Source organism: Anticarsia gemmatalis, chromosome 27, assembly GCF_050436995.1.
Source record: "Anticarsia gemmatalis isolate Benzon Research Colony breed Stoneville strain chromosome 27, ilAntGemm2 primary, whole genome shotgun sequence".
Classification (NCBI taxonomy): domain Eukaryota; kingdom Metazoa; phylum Arthropoda; class Insecta; order Lepidoptera; family Erebidae; genus Anticarsia; species Anticarsia gemmatalis.
This window is the reverse complement of record NC_134771.1, coordinates 5,578,362-5,591,181: the sequence shown is the minus strand read 5'-3', so window position 1 is coordinate 5,591,181 and position 12,820 is coordinate 5,578,362. Positions and strand designations below refer to the sequence as shown.

The 12,820-nt window shown below is 37.7% G+C and overlaps 3 protein-coding genes across 10 annotated transcripts in view; 1 reads left to right on the top strand and 2 right to left on the bottom strand.

Annotated features, from left to right (window-relative positions):
* The window catches only part of Lasp (LIM and SH3 domain protein Lasp), a 33,146-nt gene extending 30,068 nt beyond the window's left edge, over positions 1 to 3,078 (bottom strand). For both annotated transcript variants that reach the window (XM_076132006.1, XM_076132007.1), the window contains exon 1: positions 2,849 to 3,078. In XM_076132006.1, the coding sequence (XP_075988121.1) occupies positions 2,849 to 2,917 (69 nt within the window). In that variant the 5' untranslated portion in view covers positions 2,918 to 3,078. The remainder of the gene's footprint in view (positions 1 to 2,848) is intronic.
* A 205-nt stretch (positions 3,079 to 3,283) lies between these two features.
* LOC142984541 (uncharacterized) lies at positions 3,284 to 6,589 on the bottom strand. Its single transcript, XM_076132243.1, has 4 exons — positions 6,324 to 6,589; positions 5,518 to 6,150; positions 4,262 to 4,480; positions 3,284 to 4,127 (listed from the first exon to the last, which is right to left on the bottom strand). The coding sequence occupies exons 1-4, from the start codon at positions 6,522 to 6,524 to the stop codon at positions 3,339 to 3,341; spliced, it is 1,842 nt and encodes a 613-aa protein (XP_075988358.1). The 5' UTR covers positions 6,525 to 6,589; the 3' UTR covers positions 3,284 to 3,338.
* Positions 6,590 to 6,737: 148 nt separating this feature from the next.
* Rbcn-3B (WD repeat-containing protein Rbcn-3B) overlaps positions 6,738 to 12,820 on the top strand; it is a 122,114-nt gene continuing 116,031 nt past the window's right edge. For 4 of the 7 annotated variants that reach the window (XM_076131886.1, XM_076131888.1, XM_076131887.1 and 1 more), the window contains exons 1-6: positions 6,738 to 6,925; positions 7,867 to 8,106; positions 9,063 to 9,197; positions 9,616 to 9,759; positions 10,056 to 10,121; positions 10,522 to 10,684. In XM_076131886.1, the coding sequence (XP_075988001.1) occupies positions 7,873 to 8,106; positions 9,063 to 9,197; positions 9,616 to 9,759; positions 10,056 to 10,121; positions 10,522 to 10,684 (742 nt within the window). In that variant the 5' untranslated portion in view covers positions 6,738 to 6,925; positions 7,867 to 7,872. Of the gene's footprint in view, positions 6,926 to 7,866; positions 8,107 to 9,062; positions 9,198 to 9,615; positions 9,760 to 10,055; positions 10,122 to 10,521; positions 10,685 to 11,806; positions 12,004 to 12,406; positions 12,547 to 12,820 lie in introns of those variants that run through there. The other 3 variants (XM_076131885.1, XM_076131891.1, XM_076131889.1) reach the window with 3 other exon arrangements.

Genomic DNA, 12,820 nt, shown 5'->3' with positions numbered 1-12,820 from the left:
ACTCAATTCATGTGGCAGTGAATAGCAGTGGGTAACAAATAAATAAATAAATATTATAACAACTCTTATAGTTCTGCTCACCATCAAAAAATGGTGTTTATTACTGATTAAGCTAAGACTAAAGTTTTGCTTGTAGAGCTGGGTGCAAAGTACCAATAAAGTATTCACACTTATTAATAACATTTATAGCAAAAGACATGTTGGGAAATACTTACTTAATTAAATTCTACAAATATGAGTAATAATGAATTTGTAGAACCACAATGGAATTCCCTAATAAATAAATACTGTAGAAAATTATGAATAAGGTTGTATGTAAATTTATTATTAGTAACAATACTAAATTGGGATGATTTCTGCCTATTCTCATGGTAACAAAGTGTTCTTTAATATATCCTATCTATACTAATATTATAAAGCTGAAGAGTTTGTTTGTTTGAACGCGCTAAATCTCGGGAACTACTGGTCCGATTTGAAGAATTCTTTCAGTGTTAGATAGCTCATTTATCGAGGAAGGCTATAGGCTATATATCATCACGCTACAAACAATAGGAGCAGAGTACCAGTGAAAAATGTTACAAAAACGGGGAAAATTATGATTCTCTTATGTGACGCAAGCAAAGTTGCGCGGGTCCGCTAGTTAATAATATAAATTTAAAATGACTATTGATGAATGTATCTATAGATATTTGTAACTCTATCAAGTTTAATCACCTACTAATTTACAATTTATAACCTGGATTTACTCTTAGATAGGTACTTTTAAGCTTAGCAAATTTTATAGATCTATACAAATGAAGTCACAGTCAAAAGTTTTATAAGACAGCTTCATAGCATTTTCAATAGTTAAGGCACAAATTGCAGCATTCTTTGATTTCTGCCTATCCCTATAACAACATGACAAAATTTTACATATGAATGAATATAGAAACATGAGATTCCATATCAGCAAACATGTTTTGTTCATAATGTGTAACACCAACACAAGTATTCCAATAAAACGGCTCAATTTGGTTCGTCTACCAGTTAGACTGGTTTATAAACCTAGATATCTCAATATTTTCTTATGTAATATTGTTATTGCTTCCTATTTCTTTTATTTTTCTACTAGTTTTATATAAGTGAGTCATGTTATTTGAGCATCTGGTTCTCACTGCCTATCCCTATGGGAATGGTTTTATTTTAAGTGTGTAAATATATCATTATTTGAAAAATAGCAAGGTGGCTAGCATATATCTAGACTGAAAATAAGCCTGTTTCTTGTGGTTCCAAAGCAGATCTGGGTAACTAAAGTTTTTATTACATGGGACAAAGTGTTGAAATCCAAGACAATTCCAGATTTTACCCATCTGGTAACCATGGTATAGCTAGGATGTTCCCAAGTTTCCCTGCCATCTGGCACCCATATTTGATCTTAAAATCACCTTAACTGTTTATTAATTTGTTTTACAGTTTTACCAAAAGAAAGTTACAGTATTCCTGAACTAGTTTAGAACTTTTCTCACAGGAATTAATCAGAATATTACAAGCAATGTTTATCTAAGTGTTTAGCTGTTGATGTTAGACATAGAAAAACAGACAAAAATACTATATTTATTGTTAATTTCCTTTGTATGACTCCTCAAATGAATGAGTTAGTGTTTACCCATGACTGCTTAAGGATGTTTACTGTTTGTTACAGCTAGTTGAGGAAATTATTTAAATACTTTCAACTAATGTGTATGAAAGCAGAACTAGAAATAATGGAACTGAATAACAAGCATATTATTATATTTTTAGTTACAAGTCATGAATTTCTATAGATGGACTTCTATCATGGGAAATCATTTTCACACTGAAAAAGTTGGGTAGACCATAATAACTTAAATAACCATAGTATTTAAGACTCTAGGGAGACTGTATTGACCATTAATTTCTTTACTATTAGGTAGGTGTATTTAAATACTGGTCACTAGAAAATAAAATGGAATGTCACCAGGATTAAGCACTTGTTTGGTCAATTTAATTAGTCCCAAAGTTGAAAAATATAAGCTGTCAGCTGTTCTAAGCAATTAAGTGTTATCAAGATTTTGATCTTAAGTTATTGTGTGGAGCGACAAGAGTTTGCATTGTAGTTGCATTTACAGGCTATAATTATACTCAATCAAGTTTGACATAGATATTTCGAAATCTGGAGACTCTAGGATACGTAACGTCGACATATCACGCAACCGAAAAGATGAATAATAAAATATAGACCAACAATAGAACCAGCTGTTATAAACAGGAATTTGGCAAGGTACGACATTCAAAACGTACTTTTATCTTATCTACGAAGTAAAATGTACATAATTTTATTCTTATCATAAAGATTATGTATTAGGCAAGCGATAACTACTGATAAAGTAATTATACTGTAAACAGTTCGCGGGAAAATGGTTGCCATTGTTGCCAATTTTATCTCATCTCGTTCACCTAATTGACTAAGGTATGAACTCCATTCAGCCAAGAGAATCGAGATATCATTTGAATACAATCGATACATAATGTGACACAAGGTCGCGTATTGCCTAAGACGACTCTAATTAGGTAAAAAGGTCGATGCAAGTACAGATACGGTATTATTCAGAGCTCACAATGATATCAGCGGCAATTTATATAATTTAATGAGTCACGCGTCCGGCTGTATGAATTGATGTGCCCGGCACACGACAATAGTTACGAAAAAAAGTTGGTCGGTTAAAATTGAGAACATCGGAAACTGCATTCAAATACCAGCTTTCCATTCGGATGTTCCAGCACGATAATCATAAAATGTGCAATAAATAGACTGGTTCTTAGTTCTAAAAGGAATGCAAGTGAAAATTACCTTGTCCAAACATTTCAATTCCTCAGTCGGATAAACTGTTTTCTCACACCTTGCGCAAGTTTTATTCATGATGAATGTTTTTAACACAAAAACACAATAAATATATATCAGCACTGATATTTCACAGAGCAACACGAGTTTTCACGATTCACAAACAAAGTTCAAAACTTGGTTTTATAAGAAAACACTCAAGAGCACGATTTTCGTAGCATCCCCGAACGCGCATGCCAAAAAAATGACAAATGGCGGCGGTTTGGGTGGCGCACCTTAAAAATAATTTCTACCATATTCTACCAACATGGGAAATTATTATGCAGCGCATGGTAATATTTTTATATTCAGCCTCAGAATCGGGGTTTGTAATATATTTTTTAAAAGGATCAATTTGATTTATGTACCGTATGTGTTTAAAATTTAAAACACACCGTTTTATTTTAACGAAAAACTGTAATATATTAAAGTAAACATAACAATGAAACATATAAAATAACTACGAACAAAGGCACTTCTCTCTCTGTAACACCATCAACGCCTCGTTAAACAATTGTTTAGACGTCTGTATCATATTAGTCAAGTGATCATAATCATCATGTTTTTCTTCCTCAATCATTTTGAGTTTGTCCTCCATTATTTTAAGCTTTTCTTCAGTAAGCTCAAGTTTGAACTTCAAGTCATCTTTGTCGAGAGAGGCAGCACCTTCACTCGGTTGGGATTCTGACGAGCTACTTTCAATATGTTTATCAGCTATTGCCATAGTTGAAGACTTTTTATTCGTCATCGAAGCGGAACCAAATGCTTCAGGTATCTGATCTTTCATTACAGAAACTTTTGAAGATTTGGAGCCTCTTTTGACCTGCTCTCTCGACATCCTAATTTCTTCTTCCAAGTGAGCCACTCTACGTTCCAAGCGTCTCTTTCTCTCTTTTACTTTTCTGTTGTTCGCTTCTAATTCTTCCCATTTGTGCCTTTCTTCATCTAATCTATTATTTAGTGTTACAACTAGTTCAGAAAGCTTTTTGATTTCGTTATCCGTAGCAGTTTTCATTGGAGTGAAGAAAATACTTTGCAAAGAACATTCTTCGTATCTCAAAAGTTGTGCTCTAAGTTCTTCAATTTTCGCTGCCTTTTCTGTAGCTTGTTTTCGCAAGGCATCTATTTTAGCATCAGTGTTTTTCATTTCTTTCTGATATTCTGATATTTCGGCGTTCATTTTGTTCATTTTTGCTGTGTTTTCTTTGAGGATTTCTTGGTAATACAATTCTGATGATTTTATTTGCGCCTGGAAAAGAAAAACTATAAAATAGTTAAGAAACAGAATACGGACAAAGCCGTGTCAAAGAACAGCAAAAAGTGTCATTTAGTGTCAACATTTGGATATTTCAGAAATTTTGTAGCAAAATAATTGTTAATTACCCTTTGTTCATTGATCAATAAATCATCATGGTTGCTCTTCTCAACAAACGTGGACATTTTCTGTCTGATAGTGGTTGTGTCACACTCCAAGTTGCGAATCCTACAGCGAGCGCCTTCCAATTTCTTCTTTAGTTCTTGATTCTCCTCTTTAAGTGCTTCCATATCTTTCATGGCTTGTTCAATGTCCTTCTTTCGCTTTTGTTCAATCTCTCGGATAACCTTAAATGTTGTTTAATCAATTTATTATCTCCATATTGAGTTACTTCTCCTTCAAACTAACTAAAAAACCTGCATAATAAACTTTACGATTTCTAATAATATCCCATAGAAAGCGATAATTAGCGGTAGAAGAAAATTATAGATTCGGACACACTCAATCTTATACTCACGATGCGCTAGTTCGCCGACAGTCCTAAATCTATACTAATCTATCTATCTATCTATACTAATAAAGCTGAAGAGTTTGTTTGTTTGTTTGATTGTTTGTTTGTTTGTTTGTTTGTTTGTTTGTTTGAACGCGCTAATCTCAGGAACTACTGGTCCGATTTGAAAAATTCTTTCAGTGTTAGATAGCCCATTTATCGAGGAAGGTTATCCGTACTAATATTATAAATGCGAAAGTAACTCTGTCTGTCTGTCTGTCTGTCTGTCTGTCTGTCTGTCTGTCTGTCTGTCTGTCTGTCTGTCTGTCTGTCCGCTACTCAATCACGCCTAAACTACTGAACCAATTTGCATGAATTTTGGTATGGACATATTTTGATACCCGAGAAAGGACATAGGCTACTTTTTACCCCGGGAAAATGCGCATTTCCCGGGAAAATTCAGGTGGTGAACGAAGTCGCGAATAACCAATATTATATTGACATTGAATTAACAACATTCCGTTGTCATGGCAACTGTTTTAATGGCGGATATGCGTTAGCGCGACTTCGTTATATTATGAGGTATAAATAATTTTGAGAATATTTTTCGTGAAAAAAAAGCATATTTTATATCATCACGCTACGACCAATAGAATAGGAGCAGAGTAACAGTAAGTGTTACAAAAACGTGGAAAATTCTGACCCATTCTCTCTTATGTGACGCAAGCGAAGTTGCGCAGGTCAGCTAGTAGGCTATATAACATCACGCTACGGTCATTAGGAGCGGAGTAGCAACGAAAAATGTTACAAAAACGGGGAAAATTTTGACCCATTCTCTTAGGTGACGCAGGCGAAGTTGCGCGGGTCAGCTAGTGTAAAATAAAGATAAATTACCTGAGTCTGGTCTTTCTTTTTAGGGTCCAAAGCTACTTCAGACTTTTGTTTCCCGCTCAATTTCTCTTCCAACTCAGCTATTTTATTCTGCAGCAATATAATTTGTTGTGCCCTTCCCTTCCAGCCAGCCACATCGTTCTGCAACTCCTTGATACTCGTAAACTTATCTCCGAGCTCCTGCTGGAGTATCTTTGTAGCGATTAAAATGTCGTTCTTGAGTTCCAAATTTCTATTTTTACTATCATAAAGTTTCTTGTTCACAACAGAAAGTTTGCTGTTCAATTCTTTGAGCTCGTCTGGACTCGCATCTATGGGTTCTTCTTTACAAACACAAATATCAAGGTTTTCGTGCTCTTTGTTTATAAGATCCAGTTGCATTACTTTTCTTTCCAAAGCGGAATTTTTAGTTTTATAGCTCTCTATTTCAGCTACTAAGTGCCTGTTTTGTTTACAAAGGTCTGTTATCTTCGCGCTGATAATCCCAGCGGATTTAGATGATATAGCGGGACCTGAGCCCGATATAATGTCACGTATCCGTTGGTTTAAATCAACAACGGTTTTATTCAACTCTTTTATATTCTGGTCTTTTGTGAAAACGCATTTCCGTAGTTCGTTGTTCTCTGATGTCATGACCTAGTAAAAATAAATTGGTAGATAAAATGATATGGTTAACGAAAAAGTCAGGCAATATTGTAATACGACCCTGGGTATTAAGCTATATAGCTCTCATTTAAGTACATAGAAGTGTTTATTTTTTAACGGAACTTGTTGCGTATTAAAGAAGTAGCTGTTCAGGGAATACTTACTTTTAACTGTTCAATCAAATGAGCATTTAATTCAGCTGGGTACAATAAATCTTCAGGCTCAGGGCTACCAGCTGAGGCAAGCATTTTTAGCTTCATCTCGTCCGTTTCATCAATTTTACTTGCCAAGTCTGTTAGTTTGTCGTCCTTTATATTTTGTTTTGAACGCATTTTTAACATCGACGTTTGTTTCTGTTTGTCCATCGTTTTTCTTTGGATTTTGCATTAAATTGTACAAAATTCCTTTTAACTTGCAAAAGACATCTGTCAAATGCTGTTCGTATTTTAAAATATATTTTTTCAAATATACCACCTTTTTGGGTAGTCTTTTGCCAAGTTTTACTTTCTTCTTGGCAACTCTGTAAAAAAACCTGCCTTTAAAGCAATGCTGCCACTATTGAAATATCAACTATCAACGTAACGTCAAATCCAATCAGCTGTCAAAAAGTGACAGCAAAGTGGATTGATTTTGTCGCAGTTGCAGTGTTTTTAATTTATTAACAATATAATTTATACTAATCGGAACAAGTTTTGCTAATCTCCATGTTGGTATAGCAGTGCAGGAGCGGTTACAACCTTTTCCCAGCGTCTGCTAACAAAAGCAGGTGAGATATTTGGACAAATAGATACGTCCTTGGTGGCAGGCAGATGATCTTTATAAATGATGTCTTATCATATTGTTGTGTTAACAAAACATGTTCGCGGTCCATTTACGGGCTTATTCATAACGTTACCTAACATAGATTTGGTGTAAATTGTCTTAAACCATGGTAGTAGGTATAGGATTCTTATTGTAATTATTGATTGTCAAATTATATATTATTTTGGTGACAGTCAACATTGTTTACATGTTAACTCTTATCATGCTCTTAGTTAATGATTCAAATAGCACTAAGAACTCAATAGAGGAAGCATAAACCTTTATTTCCTCTGTTGAAGCAATTTAGAAATGATTTCGGGCCCCTACATACAGTAATTGTTTCAATTATCCGACAGTTTAGATTGAGTGCTGCACTCTCATACATAAGTAAGACTATGAGGTAAATTCTTTTACAAAGACTAGTTCTTAAATTATAGAACAAATCATATATTCTAAAATTTTTATATTTCTATTTAATTCTGATCATTTAATACAAATAGTTGATATGCACCACTTTACTATCACTACTTAACTAAATCAGTTTAGGAATCCATAAGCTAAGAATATTATTTGGTAAAATCTAGTATTTCAGTGTTGCATAATGCATTGTTAATTAACTTTTACTTTCATCTTGTTTGTAAACCTACTCTACTATTTTAATTGTAGTTTAAAGCTGCCTTAAAAGTATTATTATTTTTAATTATTTAATTTAATATTGGCAGGTTCTAATATTAATCCACTACAAAAAAAAAATGGTTTAGAACAGGACTTCCCAACCTTTTCCTAGTCCGGGACCACTTTTATATTATTTCTGTAAGCAGGGACCACTATGTAAGTACGCCCTTTTCCCACAGGAGTAGGCAGAGACCAGAATAATGATTGATTTGTTTCTATGATTGTCCGCAGTGCACCATGCCCGGCACAAACCTCCTCGTCCCGGTGGTCCTCTGGGGCAAGCACGCACCCACCCACTGCGTCTCCTCCGTCTACCTCTCCCGGGACCAGAAGACCCTCGTCACCGGCTGCTATGACGGACAGATCTGCATATGGCAGGTGGACCCGGAGACCTTGAAGATGACTCCGCGGTGTCTGCTGGTCGGACATACTGCTCCTGTGACGTGCTTGTCCAGGGCTTCTATAATACAGGTTGGTCTTGGAGTTAGATTATTTATTGCAATTTGTATTTAAATTGAAAGTATATAGCTATTGACAATGGTTGTTAAAAGCTTGAGGTATTAGCATCAGTTCTTGTCGTCAGTCGTTATCGCAATCTGTTTGGCATAAGGAGAAGAGATTAAATTTATATCCTGGAGCCCCCATACCAGTACCAATAGAAAACATATTATTATATCCCGCATATTTAGAGGTTCAGAAATATAAATTTTACTAGAGTTTTTATATCATAAAACAATATGGTATATAAACTAGGGAATGCAATCCCGACTCGAGATCGTCAACTCGAGATCCCTCGCGATCAGAAATATCAATCCCGCGGGATCCCGAGATTTTCGGGATCCCGTCTAGTTAGTAAAAATAATACAATTCGAACGGCTTGTTTAATGTAATATGTGTGTGATAGTGTGGTGAATGCAAAACATTTTTATTGAAAGAAAATAAACGCCTTTATTTTTGAATATTACTAACAACGTAACATAATTAACAGGTGTAATAACATGAACATAATCAAAAAAGTAGGTGTAGCTCCAGGAGATCAAAATAAAAAGTAATCACATGGCATTTTGAAAGTAGCCTCTTAAAATACAAAGTGTATCAATAGTACGAGCTTCTAATCGGCATCTTAAGTCTATTGCAATGTAGCCAGCTGCTGAAAATGCCCTCTCCGACAATCCCGAACGGGATCTCGTCATATTATGCTTCGGGATTGATCCCGAAAAAATACACGGGATCTCGCGAGATCGGGATCCCGCGAGATCGGGATTGCATTCACTAATATAAACTCTCAGAAACATTTAACAATCATTTATTTGTGCTTATTATTTTTAATGTTAATAAATTTTATGTTACTTTTTAAAAATAATTGTTTCCTCCATCAGATAATATATAATTATTTCATATCCTAATCGTGTGTACAATGTTTGAAGTCAAACATTGGTGTATTTCAGGATAACAACTTCATAGTGAGTTCCTCGGAGGCTGGTGAGATGTGCACGTGGGACCTGGTCGACGGCAAGTGCAGGGAGAGTGTCAAACTGTCACAGGTTCATACTAATATACAGGTGAGATGTCGTACTTCCTTTTCTTTATTTTTATAAAGACAACTCCCGCTCTAAGAATTGCTCTTGTGTCGAAGGAACTTTTACAAACAGACCGATTATTTGTGGTTTGTACTAATAATTGCTCCGTGTGGGAATCGAACCCATGACCTCTCGACGCAATGGTAGGGGCGTGGCGACCTGAACCACTGCGCCACGGAGGCTTTATATTGTCTTAAGTATAAGTTTAATATTACACAACATGCTGCTGTGTGGCGTAATTGGTCCGACTGCTGATCTTTCGGTCTTGGGTTTGATTCCCGGGCGGGGCGAAGTTCTATTGTCCTTTCCTAATTTCTCATGCATTCAACTATTTCCATATTGAAAGAAAACTAGAAAGTTTCAAAGCTACAATTGTAAAATGGCATGTTTTTTTTTGCAGGCCTACCACATGTGCAACAGTGAAGACCTGCGTCTCTTCTGCAACGGTTACTACGCAGAGATTCTGATCATGGACCCGTTTTCATTGGAGATACTGTTCTCGCTCAGCTCCAAGATGAACCCTGATTGGATATCTGCTTTACATGTAAGTAGACCTTTAATAACAGCTTCTTCTTATCGTATGGTTAGTGGTCAACCTTAATGTCAAAGTTGTTCAAGCCGGCCGAAGGCCTTTGACGTGGCTTAGCGACTGTTATCTTAATTGATACCACTATGCGGTCCCCCATCTATGGAATGTCCGCGCCAGAGTTTGCTAAACCCACAGATCGTTTAACGACCGGCGTGCGCAACTGGCTGTGGGTGCCTCGAAATTATAGGTTACCCCGTGAGCCCTACCCTACGAGGGATTGTAATTGATGAGGGTTTTTTTTTGTGTTTCAGGTTTTGCGTCCATCTTCAAGGAAAGATGATGTGGTGCTTGCTATTTCTATTACTGGTACTGTGAAGGTAAGAAAAATATAATTAATATTTAAGACGAACTTGATATTTTATACTTTTATTATGCATATTAGAAGCAATTTTATTTTTTTCTTCATTTTGTCATCAGAAACTTGTCTCCGAGAATATTTATTTTTAAGGATCTTTAATTGTAATTTCATGAAAAAAATTGGGAGAGTTGGAGATTTGTCAAAAAGATCGCCATACAGTTTTAGTCATAACCATAATAATGACGTTTTGTGCTTCTGAAAAAACAGGTCGTTAACAGTCTCTGAAATAGATTGGGCAGTCAAGTTTTACACCAAAGTTTTGTGGCTCTGGAAAAACAAGTCCGATCTTTGAAATAGCCCTTGTAAACTATTTATTCTTATTCCTAGATCTAAAGTACTAAAAAGTATATATTCCCCAGGTATGGTCCCTCCTAGGCCATGAGAACAAACAATCGGAGCCGATCTACGAGAACGAGTCCAAACAGATCCGTTGTCTCAACGCGTTGTCTCTCAACTGTTGCGCCTACAACCAGCGGACTGTGCTCATCGTGTGCGCTAAATACTGCCAGATATATGACGCAGGTAACTTTGCCAGTGTTTTGGACAACTTTGCCTAGTGGGGGGTGTTGGACAACTTTGCCTAGGGTTAGACAACATTGCCCAGAGTTAGACAACATTGCCCAAGGTTAGACAACTTTGCCCACGACGTCGGCAACTTTGGCCATGGTAAGCTATCTACGAGAACGAATCCAAACAGATTCGCTGTCTCAACGCGTTGTCTCTCAACTGTTGCGCTTACAACCAGCGGACTGTGCTCATCGTTTGCGCTAAATACTGCCAGATATATGACGCAGGTAACTTTGCCAGTGTTTTGTACAACTTTGCCTAGTGGGGGGTGTTGGACAACTTTGCCTAGGGTTAGACAACATTGCCCAAGGTTAGACAACTTTGCCCACGACGTCGGCAACTTTGGCCATGGTAAGCTATCTACGAGAACGAATCCAAACAGATTCGCTGTCTCAACGCGTTGTCTCTCAACTGTTGCGCTTACAACCAGCGGACTGTGCTCATCGTTTGCGCTAAATACTGCCAGATATATGACGCAGGTAACTTTGCCAGTGTTTTGTACAACTTTGCCTAGTGGGGGGTGTTGGACAACTTTGCCTAGGGTTAGACAACATTGCCCAAGGTTAGACAACTTTGCCCACGACGTCGGCAACTTTGGCCATGGTAAGCTATCTACGAGAACGAATCCAAACAGATTCGCTGTCTCAACGCGTTGTCTCTCAACTGTTGCGCTTACAACCAGCGGACTGTGCTCATCGTGTGCGCTAAATACTGCCAGATATATGATGCAGGTAACTTTGCCACTTTTGACACAACTTTGCCTAGTGGGAGGTGTTGGACAACTTTGCCTAGGGTTAGATAACATTGCCCAGCGTTAGACAACTTTGCCTAGGGTTAGACAACATTGCCCAAGGTTAGAGAACTTTGCCCACGACGTCGGCAACTTTGGCCATGGTAAGCTATCTACGAGAACGAATCCAAACAGATTCGCTGTCTCAACGCGTTGTCTCTCAACTGTTGCGCTTACAACCAGCGGACTGTGCTCATCGTTTGCGCTAAATACTGCCAGATATATGACGCAGGTAACTTTGCCAGTGTTTTGTACAACTTTGCCTAGTGGGGGGTGTTGGACAACTTTGCCTAGGGTTAGACAACATTGCCCAAGGTTAGACAACTTTGCCCACGACGTCGGCAACTTTGGCCATGGTAAGCTATCTACGAGAACGAATCCAAACAGATTCGCTGTCTCAACGCGTTGTCTCTCAACTGTTGCGCTTACAACCAGCGGACTGTGCTCATCGTTTGCGCTAAATACTGCCAGATATATGACGCAGGTAACTTTGCCAGTGTTTTGTACAACTTTGCCTAGTGGGGGGTGTTGGACAACTTTGCCTAGGGTTAGACAACATTGCCCAAGGTTAGACAACTTTGCCCACGACGTCGGCAACTTTGGCCATGGTAAGCTATCTACGAGAACGAATCCAAACAGATTCGCTGTCTCAACGCGTTGTCTCTCAACTGTTGCGCTTACAACCAGCGGACTGTGCTCATCGTGTGCGCTAAATACTGCCAGATATATGATGCAGGTAACTTTGCCACTTTTGACACAACTTTGCCTAGTGGGAGGTGTTGGACAACTTTGCCTAGGGTTAGATAACATTGCCCAGCGTTAGACAACTTTGCCTAGGGTTAGACAACATTGCCCAAGGTTAGAGAACTTTGCCCACGACGTCGGCAACTTTGGCCATGGTAAGCTATCTACGAGAACGAATCCAAACAGATTCGCTGTCTCAACGCGTTGTCTCTCAACTGTTGCGCCTACAACCAGCGGACTGTGCTCATCGTGTGCGCTAAGTACTGCCAGATATATGACGCAGGTAACTTTGCCAGTGTTTTGTACAACTTTGCCTAGTGGGGAGTGTTGGACAACTTTGCCTAGGGTTGGACAACTTTGCCCAAGACACTGGCAACTTTAACTTAGATGTAGGCAACTTTGATTTCAAGACGGGCAATTTAGCTCAAGACACAAGTGACTTTGCTTGAGACAGGCTACTCTGCCCATGAAAAAACAACATTTCCTGTCCATATGCCCAGTTTTCTGAGGCCCATTTAGCGGTAGTTTATCTATTCAAACTGTCATGTTTATATGAA

What these genes read in the sequence shown, in the direction of transcription:
- LOC142984541 (XM_076132243.1), bottom strand. Translation starts at nt 6,524, where the DNA reads ATGGACAAACAGAAACAAACGTCGATGTTAAAAATGCGTTCAAAACAA. An exon ending in ATTTGATTGAACAGTTAAAA is followed by an intron (nt 6,151 to 6,323) that starts GTAAGTATTCCC and finishes TATTTTTACTAG; the next exon opens with GTCATGACATCAGAGAACAA. An exon ending in TATTGATCAATGAACAAAGG is followed by an intron (nt 4,128 to 4,261) that starts GTAATTAACAAT and finishes TTTCTTTTCCAG; the next exon opens with GCGCAAATAAAATCATCAGA.